The sequence below is a fragment of the Bos mutus genome, chromosome 18 (assembly GCF_027580195.1).
Source record: "Bos mutus isolate GX-2022 chromosome 18, NWIPB_WYAK_1.1, whole genome shotgun sequence".
NCBI lineage: Eukaryota > Metazoa > Chordata > Mammalia > Artiodactyla > Bovidae > Bos > Bos mutus.
In genome coordinates this window covers 9040477-9052782 of record NC_091634.1, presented here as the reverse complement: position 1 = coordinate 9052782, position 12306 = coordinate 9040477, and the positions used below count along the sequence as shown (strand labels likewise).

Sequence of the window (12306 nt, the reverse complement as noted above, 5' to 3'; positions counted from 1 at the left end):
ACACAGGGGAAGCTATGGAAGGGCTTTTTCAGCAGACGAGAGATGTCATCAAACCTGCTCAGGGGTGGGGGCAGGGAGAGGGACAAGCTAAAGGCCCAGAAACCAGTCACAGAAGGAGGCAGATCCCAGAGAGAAATGAGGGGGGCTCAAACCAGGAACAGGCAGGGGGGTGAGGAGTGGGTTTAGGGTACTAAGGAGGTGGCCCTCACCTGTGGGGGATGAAAGTGGAGGGGGAGAAGCAGGGTCAGAGTCACGCCCTGCTCACCCCCATGGCCTCCCTTGCTCCCTGAGCGCCCATCCAATGATGATGCGAGAATATCACTCTGCTCTGTGGTCCCCTTCCCAGTTCCTCCGGCAAAGAAAGGCGAAGGAGAACCAGAAACACGTGGGTGAAGTGTCCTGAGCTGGTGGAATGCCACAGAGAGGGGAAGCGCTGGGGGCCCGGCCCTCCCACCCTGCGCACACCAGCGGTCACAGCCACACGGCCGCGGCTGCCTGACCTGCCGGGGCCGCGGCAGGCTGGCAGGCTGGCAGGCAAGGCTGGCATCTGGAAGTTCTCTACCCAACCAGCACCTCCGCCCACTGCCACTGAGACAGGGTGGCAGCCTCTCCTCCGGCTGTTCCCTCCCCATCCAGGCAGCACGGGAGGAACCTGGCTATCTCAGTCCTCCCCGGAGCCCTTGCTGACTCTCCCCATCCCAAGCTTTCTGTCCCCCCGCTCCCGGGCCCTTCAGTCCCATCTGGCCCTGTGTCTCCTGCACTCCACTCCCTCCTCCCCAGGCTCTGGCAGGGTTGAGTCCCTGTGGATCCCTCAGAGCTCCTTGTGAGGCTGGCGGGGGCGGTGGAGGGGCAGGGGGCGGGGACCAGCTCCCCATCTTCTCCACCTGCAACAGTGTACTCGCTGCCCCTGCTCATCCCTGAATGTCCAGTCAGACCCCCACCCCCACCCCCTCGAGGTTCCTCTTGTCCTCAAAAAAGCTCACAGCCCTTTGCAGAAGTGCCACAGCCACACCACTGAAATATCAACTGCGTGCGAACCTCTGTAACCCCCTGCGCAAACCAGCCTTCTCCGTTAGCCTGGAAGTTTCTGAAGGGCAGAAACCTCATCACCTCCTTCTCAGAATCCCCCCACGATGCCAGCTCCCTGCTCCCATCTTCCGGGCGCCTCCTGGCAGGACCTCCCAAGAAGTTGCCTTTTCTGCCATTCCCCCACACTGATTGTCTGGTGCCAGGAGCAGCTGCACAAAGAAGCTATTTGGAGAAGAGGTATTCGGGGTTTATGGGGAATCTGACGCAGTCCAGGCCTTGAAGGCTCTCGCGGGAGAAGTCACACCTCTCTAAGTGATAAGTGCTCAAGTAAAAGTGTATAAAAAGAGGTGCCGCTGCGGGGAGTGTAAATGTGGGACAACTTGGCAGAACCAATCACCAGTTTATAAACACGTCTATTCCTCCACCCCACCTGTTTATTCTGCTGTACACTCACACAAGAGGGAATACGAGGACAGTCCCTGCAGCCACTTCCAATGGGCAAAACCTGGAAACTACCAAAAAATCCATTAAGGGGACACAAACTAAATGAGCTGTGGGCGCAGACACCCGCGGGGTGCAGTTCCCAAAAATAATAAGCGCTCTGTGTGCTCATACGAAAGAAGCGCAAAAGATGTATAAGTACGTGAAAATAAGTCACAAAATGATGCGTGTAATAGGATGTAAAAGGCAGGAGGAGAAGGGGACGACAGAGAACGAGATGGCTGGATGGCATCACCGACTCGATGGACATGAGTTTGAGTAAACTCCGGGAGCTGGTGATGGACAGGGAGGCCTGGCGTGATGCAGTCCATGGGGTCACAAAGAGTCAGACACGACTGAGCGACTGAACCGAATGGAATAGGATTTCATATATTACACACACAGAGCTAAATTACTTTTATAGCAATAATAGGGTTTGGGGGAGCGGCTCCTTCCCTTCTCACTCACTTGGGTGTGTGTGTACATCTATACACACAGGCACTTCTGAGATCCTTGAAATTTACTAATGTAACAGAACAACGACAACAAAAGAGTACAAAATAAGTGACGCTGGAGCCCGGACAAAGGACAGCCCAACGGGGCACAAACCACCACTTCCACTCAGCCTCCAAGAAGGATCACTAAGTGCAGAAGCACACGCATCTCTCCTCTTGCTGGTCTCAAAGATGAGGCAGCAGCATGGTGGGTGCTGTAGGGTACCGTGGTCTGCTATGACCGCGTGGATGATCCTGGGAAGGTCACTGAGCTGCCCTGAAACAAGCTTGTCATCTGTCCTGGGCGTCAGATGGGTATAATCCATGGGCTTGAAAGCCCAGAGACCACCCCTGCCACCCACAGGCTGTGACCCTCGATATATTTCTGACCTTCTCCAAATCTCCACTTCCTCTTTTGATTATTTTTGAAAAGGAAGGGAAGGGGAATAACATTCCCCACCCTCCCAGAATGTTGCAAGGACTAAGCGATACCATGTATCTGCCGTGTCTAATACAGTGTCTTGCCCATAATACATACTCAATAAATAGCAGCTGCTATTATAATTGCTAAATAAGGGCAATGTCCTTGGCCCTGTCTCCACAATGGGGGTATTGAGAAGATCTAATAAGACCCTGGGCAAGCGCTCGGGAAGTGGAGATGGGATACCATAGCAAGGGGTACTTACATAAGGCTTTCTCTCCCACCCTAACCCCAAGCCTCAGCTACCACACAGTGAAGATCCCTTTCGGGGTGGGAGAAGTGTGGGATGCTCTCTTTAGTCATCCTAGGAAGAAAATTCTAATCTGGTTATTTACTTGGGTCCCCACCTCAACCAGATACGAAACAGCAACTCAGAAGAGGAAAGACCAGATGCTAGAAGGAGATACTGACTTCTGCTAACAATGCCCCAACCCTCCAAATCCTTGCCACTGGGATACCAGGCTCCTCAGGACACTGTGCCAACTGACCCACACTTCTCAAGGTCACAAAACCCAGCCCAGCTCCTCAGCCTCTTCCAAATATCTCAGGACACCTCCCTCCCCGAATCTACTCCACAAACCATAGGATCCTTTCCCAGAAACTTCCACGAACACCTCCCACCCCAGGATCTTTCTGAAATGTTTCCTCTGGCTGTCTTCCTGCTCCTACAAAAAGGCTCCCCATGCCATGCCCCAGGTCCCCCGATTCCTCTTCACTGTCTCCATCCCACCGCCTCTCCACAGCTGGCCAAGTTTGACCCTCCCATACTCCAGTTCGGGGGTTCTCCATCTGACATCCCACACACCTCCCATCTCACGGCGGGGGCCCCCACGCCTCCATATCCCCAAAGAGTTTCGGCTCTCCGTTCTCTTCCAACACAGGCTCCTGGCTCACGTCCTGCCTCCATTCGTGCTTCCAACCCTGGGACCCCTACCCTGCACTCGGAAGCCAGGCCTGCCGGGGCTCCCCAAAGTTTCCTCCTCAGAGGAGAGGTCACACACCTTCACGCCCCCCCACCTCCCGCCCGGAGACCTTGCTCCGCATCCTTGGAGTCCTCAACACAGCCGTCATTCAGTCCCTCCAGTCCAAACGCTCCGAAACACCCACCCGTCCCGGGCTCCCGGACTTCCTCTCTCGACTCACACGGGCTCCCCGCCCCGGTCTCGCCCCCGGCTGATCCCAGGTCACCCCCGACGCCCCCTCTCACCCACCCGGGGTCCATCGGGCTCCACCTCCAACGCGCACCTGGTCGGGGACGGAATGCGGAGTCCCTCGTGCGGCACCCTGGGAGCTTTTGGCTCACTCGTATACAAGACCCCTCCATCCTCTCCCAACGCCCTTCGCTGAGCTCTCCTGGGGTCCCCTCGGCCTCCCGAGGCCACTTTCTCAGGAACCTTTCCGCCAGCCGGTTCACTCCTACTCCCCCTTCAGCAGGCTCGAGTCGCCCGCGCCGCCTTCTCCCGGCGACCGCGCGGGCCCCCCTCCCGCCGCCGGCCGCCCGGGTGCCCTCCGGACGCCCCTCGGCCGGCCCCTCACTCCGGCTCCCGGCCGGTCGCCGTCCCCTCCCGCCCCCCCGGCCGTCCCGGCGGCCATTGCTCCAAGATGGCGGCGGCGGCGGCGGCGGGTGAGGCTGGGCCGGGCCGGGCGGGCGAGGGTCGGGGGTCCCGGGGGTGTGCTCACCTGCAGCTCGGCGCGCTCGGCCTCCCAGCGGGCTTTCTCCGCTTCGAAGCGCGCCCACTCGTGCTGGATAAAGTGTAGGATCCCGGGCAGGCTCAGGGGCTCCGGTCCCGCTGTGGGACCGGGGCTGCCTCCGCCGCCACCGCCTCCCTTGGCAGCCGGGCCGGGCCCGGGGACGGGGACGGAGACCAGGGCCGCCCCCGTCGGGCCGGGGCCCGCGCCGGAGCCCAGCGGGCGGCAGGAGGAGGCGGCGGCGGCGACGGCGGCGGCCGCTCGCTCCTCCATCATGGAGGCCCCGGGGCCGGCCCGCGCGCCCGCTGTGCCTCGCGCGCCTGCGCGGCCGCTCCAGTCCTCGCGCGCGCGCTCGGTGGGGGCCGGGGGGGCGGGTGACGGGAACGAAGTCGGGCGCGCGCCTCGCCCACCCGGGTCGACCCCGAAGGCGCGCGCGTGGGAGGGGGCGCGGGGCGGAAAGGGGGCTCGCGCCCGGAGGAGGGCAAACGAGATCCAGGCCCCGCGCGAGGGTCGCCCCTGGGAAACGCGGTACTTGGGGAGGGACCGCTTTCTACCCACCTCCTCCCGTTTCACCCCAAAGAAAGACTCTAGCCCTCTCCAGACCCAAATAGCACTCTCCTCCACAATCACTGTCACTCTTTGAGGGAAAGAACTACCACCAGGGGTGGTTTCAGCAATGACCCCATCCTGATTTCTGGCCCAGGTCGGTTGTCATGGTAACTCCTCCCAGTCTGGAACACCCTTAGCCTCCCCTCCCTTCCACCTTTGTGGTTATGGAGCTCCAACACTCTCCTGGCCCTGCACCAGGAAGAGGTTGCTAAGGTAACCCAAGTCCCTGGTGGTCCTTATGCCCCTACCCTCATCGGTTACTATGGCAACCTCACCTAGCACTCAGGTAGAAAGGACCCCAGCCCCAAGGACACTGCTGAGGGAAGCAGCTCTTTCCCAGCCCCTCCCCCCAGCCACACAGTTGGCATTACCATGGTAACCATCTCCCCCTTTCCCATCGTGGGAGGTCTGTGGACCAAACCAACCAGGTGTTTTTATTTAGAGATGCTCTGCTGAGAAGTAGTTGCTATGGTTACAAGGCCTGGCCCATCCCCAGAGAGGTGAGAAACAAGCAAAGCGAAGTCCTGGTTACTATGGTAATGGGGGCAGTCCCCCTTCCAGTGACCCTAAGACCCACCACGGTAAAGGACACTTTAAGATTGTCTCTCAGGATGGAGTGGGTCTAGGGAAGGGGTTGTCATGGTAACACCTTCTGTCACTCCGAGTCTGACCTTTCTGGACACATTTATGAAAGAAGGGGTGGTTATACGTTGCTATGACATCCTTCCCATCTCACTTTTGTAGGTGAGATGAAATTGTGTTCTGTTGTGTGAAATTGACTGATTTGGGGTCTCCTGGTTTCTCCTTCCCTCAGCGGTGCAGCTGAGCTGGGCTGGAACCGCCCCCCTGAAGCTCCCTCATCCTGCAACCTAAAAGGTAAGAAATCCCTCAGTGTTACCAGCACTCATGGGGAAACTGCCCTTGTCCCCAAAGGTTTCTCCACACGTCAGACGTTTTCTTTATCCATCACATTACCATTCTACAGATGCAGCCATTGAGACTCAGGCCAGGTGAAGCCTGGCCTGAAGTGAGTATCGATCCTCTTACACTGTTTCGTGGGCAATGGCAGGACAGTCTCAGCTTAACAATCCTCTCCTCACTGACCACTTTTTCTCGCTCACACCCGCTTTTGTTTTCCTGCTCTGTCTATAAGTTGTTTGCAGGGATTTTGTCTGTCTTACAGCCTCTGGAAGGACCTGCCCAACCACTGTCTGGTTCATCCTGGGTCTCCAGAACACAGAGGACACTCAATAAATACCTGTTTGTTGAGTAACGGGTTAAATTAATTAACAGGTCATATTCAGCTTTGAAAGCACCTGTTAGGTGAGGACTGGGAAAAGAGGGTTGTCTCACTGAAGATGGGCTGAGAGTCGGACTGTCTTTGTGGACCCAAAAGAGACAGCCAAGTTTATTGGCTAAAATCAGAACTCTGAACCCAGCTTCCCCATCCAGTCCTGGGTTGGCCACTTCCCCTCTGTGTGACCTGCAGCAAGTGACTTCACTTTTCTGTGCCTCAGTTTCCTCATCTTTTAATGTGATCAAATGTGAAGATTAAACGAGTTTACACTGGTAAAATGCTTAGAATACAGTCTGGCACAGCATGAGTGGCTAGAATTGCTGATATTATTATGATCCTGTTATGATCTTTCAGAAGCCTCGTTTCACCCACTTGGCCCCAGTGTTTTTGAGTCTTTACAGTTGGGGAAGCCAAGACCGAACTTGTCACGGTACTAGATGAGTCCTCTCTCTCTCTTCGCTGGTCCCATCATCTCCTCGTTTGGCTCTCACACCCACTGGTCTCTGAGAAACCAGCTCCCGTCCTGTGTTCTATTGGGCACCTCCTGGCCCAGAGTCAGCCAGACAGTGCCTAGTGAAAGTCAGGGCTGGGGGATGGAGACCTGGATTCTGCTCCCTCTGACCTTCCTCTCTCTGGGGCTCAGGTTCCACATTTGAATAACAGGAATCAGTCATTCTTTCCACGCAAATTTATTGAGCACCTGGAGTGGGCAGGGTACTGAGCCATGTTCCAGGTATACAACATGAAACAAAACAGACGAAACAAGACACAAGATAAGTCACATCTACATGAGAACTATTAGGAGAGGAAAAAAGACATAGGAAGTATGAGGGTGATAGGGTGAGGCATTTTAAGTAGGGTTGCCAAAGGAAGGGGCCAAGATCTGATGGCTGGCGAGGCGGGGGTGGGGGGCATGCAGCTGCTGCTGGGCCGGGAGAGCGTCCAGGCAGACGGAACAAGTGAGTGCTGCAGCTGAGGTCTCCCGGGTGTATTTGGAGAATGGTGGTCCACGTGACTGCAGCTGAGTGGGAGAGGGCAGGGGTCACGTGGGGCTCTGTGGGTCCCCGTGAAGACTCTGGCCCTCCATTTGAGTCAGTCTCCAGCCACAGAAGGTTTGAGAGCAGACGCGGGCAGGACAGGATCTAAGTCAAAGTGGAACAGGATCCCTCTGGGCTCCGAGTGGGACCCAGACCATAGAGGACAAGGGTGAAGCAGCAGGATGGTCTCTATTTTTTTTGTAAGTGAAGCCAAGCAGTCCTCAATTTTTAATTTTTACTTTTTGGCCACACAGCGGCATGTGCAATTCTCAGTTCCCTGACCAGAGATTGAACCCGCATTGGAAGCGCAGAGTCTTAACCACTGGACCACCAGGGAAGTCCCAGGATGGTCTCTTTAGAATTGTTAGACGATTCTGAAACCACCTAAGGGTCTGTTCTGTGCTTCTGTGTACCTGCGCGCTAAAATTCTCAGGTTTTTAAGACCCCAAACATTCTGTGGTTTCAAAGTCTCCTCCCCCTACTGTAATGTGCGTTGTCCGAGCTCAGGAGTCTCGTCTGTCTCTTATGTTATGTGTCCACGGCTGGGTCCCCACTGCCTAGGACAGTGCCCTCTGTGTTGTAGAGTTCCACAAATAGATGCTGAAGGGTGAAAGGAAGGAGGGGTCCATGGAAGGTCCAGAAGTCAATTCCAAGGTCCTAAAGAATAACAAGTCACTCTGAAAGTGCAACGCAGATTCTTAAGCGCCATCTGAATTGGATCAGAGAAGGACAAGCAGGCCTGGATGGCTGAAGGGGATGGGAGGGTGTTCCTGGTGGGTGAAAGAGAAGAGACAGGGAGACCAGGGCAGGGCCCCAGGTACATAGCCCCCGTGCAGCCCTGGGGACCTGAGTGGGCTACACAGACACACAGAAACCATGTCCCAGGTCATCATCTTTTCTCCAAGTACATTTTCAGTGTCCAGCTGCATGCAAGGAACACAGCGGTGATCAAGACAGCCCTGGCTCTGTCCTCTTGGGCTCACAGTCTAGTGGGGGCAGACAGACCCATTCCCAGACAGTGGCAAACCAGAATGGGCAGCCCAAGGGCTCTGGGAGCCTAGAGGGAATTTCTCACTCAGCTGGTGGTTCAGGGAGGGCTTCCTGGAGGAGGGGGGCATCTGAGCTGAAGCCTGAACATAAGCAGGAGTTCTCCAGAGGAAGAGAGGCATGGGGAGAAGGTGTTCAAGAGAGACTCTTCCAGGCAGGAGGAACAGGATATGCAAAGGCTTAGAAATAAGACTGTTTGGGAATTCCCTGGTGGTCTAGTGGTTAGGGCTCTGAGCTTTCACAGCTGTGGGCCTGGGTTCAATCCCGGGTCAGGGAGCTAAGCTCCCACAAGCAGTGCAGTATGGCCAGAAAAAATTTAAAAATCGTGTGTGGTGGGGGTGAATAAGACCTGTTTGAAGCAAAGCCCAAGATGGCTTAGGCTCAGAATTCGAGGAAGTGTGGCAGGAGACAGGGCTGGGCAGGCAGGTCACACCTTGTGGGACATTGTGAGAAACTTAGACTTTCTCCCCAGAGCACTAGGGAGCCATGGCAGATTCTGAGCAAGAGAAGGTGTGCTTTCTGCAGACCCCTGTGGCTACCATGAGGAAGGGGCTTGGTCAGGAGACCAGGAGGAGGCTGAGTGGGGATCTGGGTGAACCTGGATTGAAGCAGGAGCTGGGGGAATGAAGAGGAGGGGTCAGAAGTACTCAGGAGGGAGGAAGATTAGCTGGGTCTCTAATGTCTCCCTTTCTGGGACGGATTGAACCTAAGATGATCCTTCGTGAGGAAACTGTTTCTTGAGTATCTGCTCAAAATGGGGCGAGTTAGTTATTCCTTCTATGCTGGAAACCCGCGCAAGCGTCAAGTTGTGATGAGGAAAGGGAGACAGCGCCACCTGGGGGTTGCCTAGAAATGTGACCAGTGAACAGACCGTAGAGGGTGCTCTATGGAGCATAGCCTTTCCTTTGATGCAGCCCACTCTACTTTTTTGCGGGTGGGGAGAGCAGCTTCCCAGGTGGCTCTAGTGATAAAGAACCTGCCTGCCAATGCAGGAGACCTAAGAGATGCAGGTTCAATCCCTGGGTCGGGAAGTTTCCCTGGAGAAGCAAATGGCAAACCACTCCAGTATTCTTGCCTGGAGAATCCCAAGGACAGAGGAGTGTGGTAGGCTACAGTCCATAGGGTCACAAAGAGTTGGACACGAGTAAAGCGATTTAGCATGCACATACTCTACTTTTTAAAAAATGATTTTTTAATTGTAACAAAAGACACATAGCAAGATTTGTCATCTTAACTGTTTTCAAGTGTATAGTTTAGTAGAGTTATGTATATTCATACTATTGGGGAAGCAATCTCCAGAACTTTTTTGTCTTGCGAAACTGGAATTCCATTCCCATTAATTAACAATTCCCTTTCTCCTTCCCCATGGTCCCTGGCAACCACCATCTACTTCCTGTTTCTGTGAGTTTGACCCATTCCATTAAAAAAGAAAATTAATTAGTGGCCAACGTTACAAATTGGAATTTCTGACTCAAAACTTCTAGCTTTTTCTTGCAAAACCATCTGGCTGATCATCAGGAAAGAGATGGCCAGATGGCACAGGATTTGAGGAAGTGAGGAGGAGACAGTAGGGGAGAGGGGCTGGATGGCCACAGCTCTGACCCCAGGGCCACAGTGTGGGAGGGGAAGGAAGGAAAAGACCTGGGGTGAGAGCAGGCAAGGAAGGGGTCTGGGCATTTGTAACTGAACCCGAAACTGAAGAAGTTGACAATGAATAAAAGGGTGGGATTGAACAAGGAAGACGGGAAGGTGGTTCATTTGATAAAAACTTCTGAGCATCTAGTGTGTCCCTGGCTCTGGGCTGGGTGGCTGTGGGGACCCAACAGTGACGAAGACAGGCTCTGGACCCCCCTCACACAGCTTGGTCCCTACCCGTAATGAATTAGAGTGGTAAGCTAGAGTCAGAGAACCTGGGGGAGGCTGAAGCAGACCAGAGAGGGGGCTGAAGGATCCCAGACTCAGCCTGGGATCAGGGAGGGCTTCCTGTAGGAGGAAAAGTAAGAACTGAAAAATAAAGAAAGGGCAGGGAGAGGAAGACAAGGCTGAGGATGGGTGGGGGAGTTTCTGACACCAGTTCCAGTCTCCCCTTTTATCACCCCACCCCCACCCCAGGATACCCCGGAAGCTCGGCTAGGGCCTGACTTCAGCCCCATGCGGCTCACCCGCTGCCAGGCTGCCCTGGCAGCCGCCATCACCCTCAACCTTCTGGTCCTGTTCTACGTCTCATGGCTGCATCACCAGCCCAGGAGCTCCCGGACCAGGGGTTCTCGCCGTGGATCCACCTCTGGCCCCCGTGTCACCATCTTGGTGCGAGAGTTCGAGGCCTTTGACAACGCGGTACCCGAGCTGGTGGACTCTTTCCTGCAGCAAGAGCCCACCCAGCCGGTGGTGGTGGTGGCCGACACGCTCCCTTACCCGCCCCTGGCCCTGCCCCGCATTCCCAACGTTCGCCTGGCGCTGCTCCAGCCCGCCCTGGACCGACCCGCCTCAGCCTCGCGCCCGGAAACGTACGTGGCCACCGAGTACGTGGCCCTGGTGCCCGACGGGGCAAGGGCCGAGGCACCAGGCCAGCTGGAGCGCATGGTCGAGGTGCTCCGAGCAGGCGGCGCACGCCTGGTGGCCGCTCCCATCGCTTCGGCCAACCCAGCCCGGTGCCTGGCCCTGAACGTCAGCCTGCGGGAGTGGACCGCCCGCTACGGCCCAGCACCCTCCGCACCGCGCTGCGACGCCCTGGACGGGGACGCCGTGGTGCTCCTGCGCGCCCGCGACCTCTTCAATCTCTCGGCACCCCTGGCCCGGCCCGTGGGCACCGGCCTCTTCCTGCAGACCGCCCTCCGCGGCTGGACGGTGCAAATGCTGGACCTGCCCTTCGGCGTGGCGCGCCAGCCTCCACTGGCCACGGCCCATGCGCGCTGGAAGGCGGAGCGTGAGGGGCGCGCACGGCGGGCGGCGCTGCTGCGAGCGCTGGGCGTCCGCCTGGTAAGCTGGGAGGGCGGGCGGCTCGAGTGGTTCGGCTGCAACAAGGAGACCCCGCGCTGCTTCGGGACGGTTGTGGGCGACACGCCGGCCTACCTGTACGAGGAGCGCTGGACGCCCCCATGCTGCCTGCGCGCACTGCGCGAGACGGCCCGCTACGTGGTGGGCGTGCTGGAGGCGGCTGGCGTGCGCTACTGGCTGGAGGGCGGCTCGCTGCTGGGGGCGGCCCGCCACGGGGACATCATCCCGTGGGACTACGACGTGGACCTGGGCATCTACCTGGAGGACGTGGGCAACTGCGAGCAGCTGCGGGGCGCCGAGGCAGGCTCGGTGGTGGACGAGCGCGGCTTCGTGTGGGAGAAGGCGGTGGAGGGCGACTTCTTCCGCGTGCAGTACAGCGAGAGCAACCACCTGCACGTGGACCTGTGGCCCTTCTACCCCCGGAACGGGGTCATGACCAAGGACACGTGGCTGGACCACCGGCAGGATGTCGAGTTCCCCGAACACTTCCTGCAACCTCTCGTGCCCCTGCCCTTTGCAGGCTTCGTGGCGCAGGCGCCTAACAACTACCGCCGCTTCCTGGAACTCAAGTTTGGCCCCGGGGTCATCGAGAACCCCGAATATCCCAACCCGGCGCTCCTGAGTTTGGGCGGAAGCAGTTGAAGCTGCCGCGCCTGCTCCCGGCGTCCAGAGAACATTCAGGCACAGGGCGCTGTCCTCTGCTTGGTGCAGCTGGAGTTTGGTGGGCGGGCCAGGGATGCGAAACCGCCAAGCCCCGGATGTCAAGGATGCGCCCTACCCAAGAGTTCCAGAACCGGGGCTCTGGGGCTGGGACAGTTTTTGAAAGAGAAGGAGAATATGAGTGTAGGTTCTGGGGTCAGACTGTCTTGTTGCAATTTTTCTGTGCCTCGGGTTTCCTTTCGGTTTTGCGCGCGAACCCTCGGAGTCTAGCGCAGAGCCCAGGACGCTTGGCTGTTGAGTTGCTTTCGCCACTAGAGGGCGACCTTGTCCTACCTTGGTGCCAAGGCAAGCATAAGCCCAGGACCTGGGTTCACTGGCTTTAACGTCTTTTGAGACTTTGGTCTTCGCTCTGGTCTCTTGCGCTTGGCTGGACAGGATAACAATCTGCACACCACCACCACCACCACCCCCTTTTTTTTTTTTTTT

General features: G+C 57.0%; 2 protein-coding genes across 7 annotated transcripts in view; one reads left to right on the top strand and one right to left on the bottom strand.

Annotated features, from left to right (window-relative positions):
• Positions 1-4488, bottom strand: part of STRN4 (striatin 4) — a 24950-nt gene extending 20462 nt beyond the window's left edge. For 4 of the 6 annotated variants that reach the window (XM_070387461.1, XM_070387460.1, XM_070387464.1 and 1 more), the window contains exon 1: positions 4165-4488. In XM_070387461.1, coding sequence (XP_070243562.1) covers positions 4165-4449 — 285 coding nt within the window. In that variant the 5' untranslated portion in view covers positions 4450-4488. The remainder of the gene's footprint in view (positions 1-4164) is intronic. The other 2 variants (XM_070387465.1, XM_070387466.1) reach the window with 1 other exon arrangement.
• Positions 4026-12306, top strand: FKRP (fukutin related protein). Its single transcript, XM_070387467.1, has 3 exons — positions 4026-4108; positions 5597-5658; positions 10276-12306. Exon 3 carries the CDS (start codon positions 10315-10317, stop codon positions 11800-11802), a length of 1488 nt encoding a protein of 495 aa, XP_070243568.1. The 5' UTR covers positions 4026-4108; positions 5597-5658; positions 10276-10314; the 3' UTR covers positions 11803-12306.

Bases quoted from the DNA above. Each gene is read 5' to 3' on its own strand.
- FKRP (XM_070387467.1), top strand. From the start codon at position 10,315: ATGCGGCTCACCCGCTGCCAGGCTGCCCTGGCAGCCGCCATCACCCTC.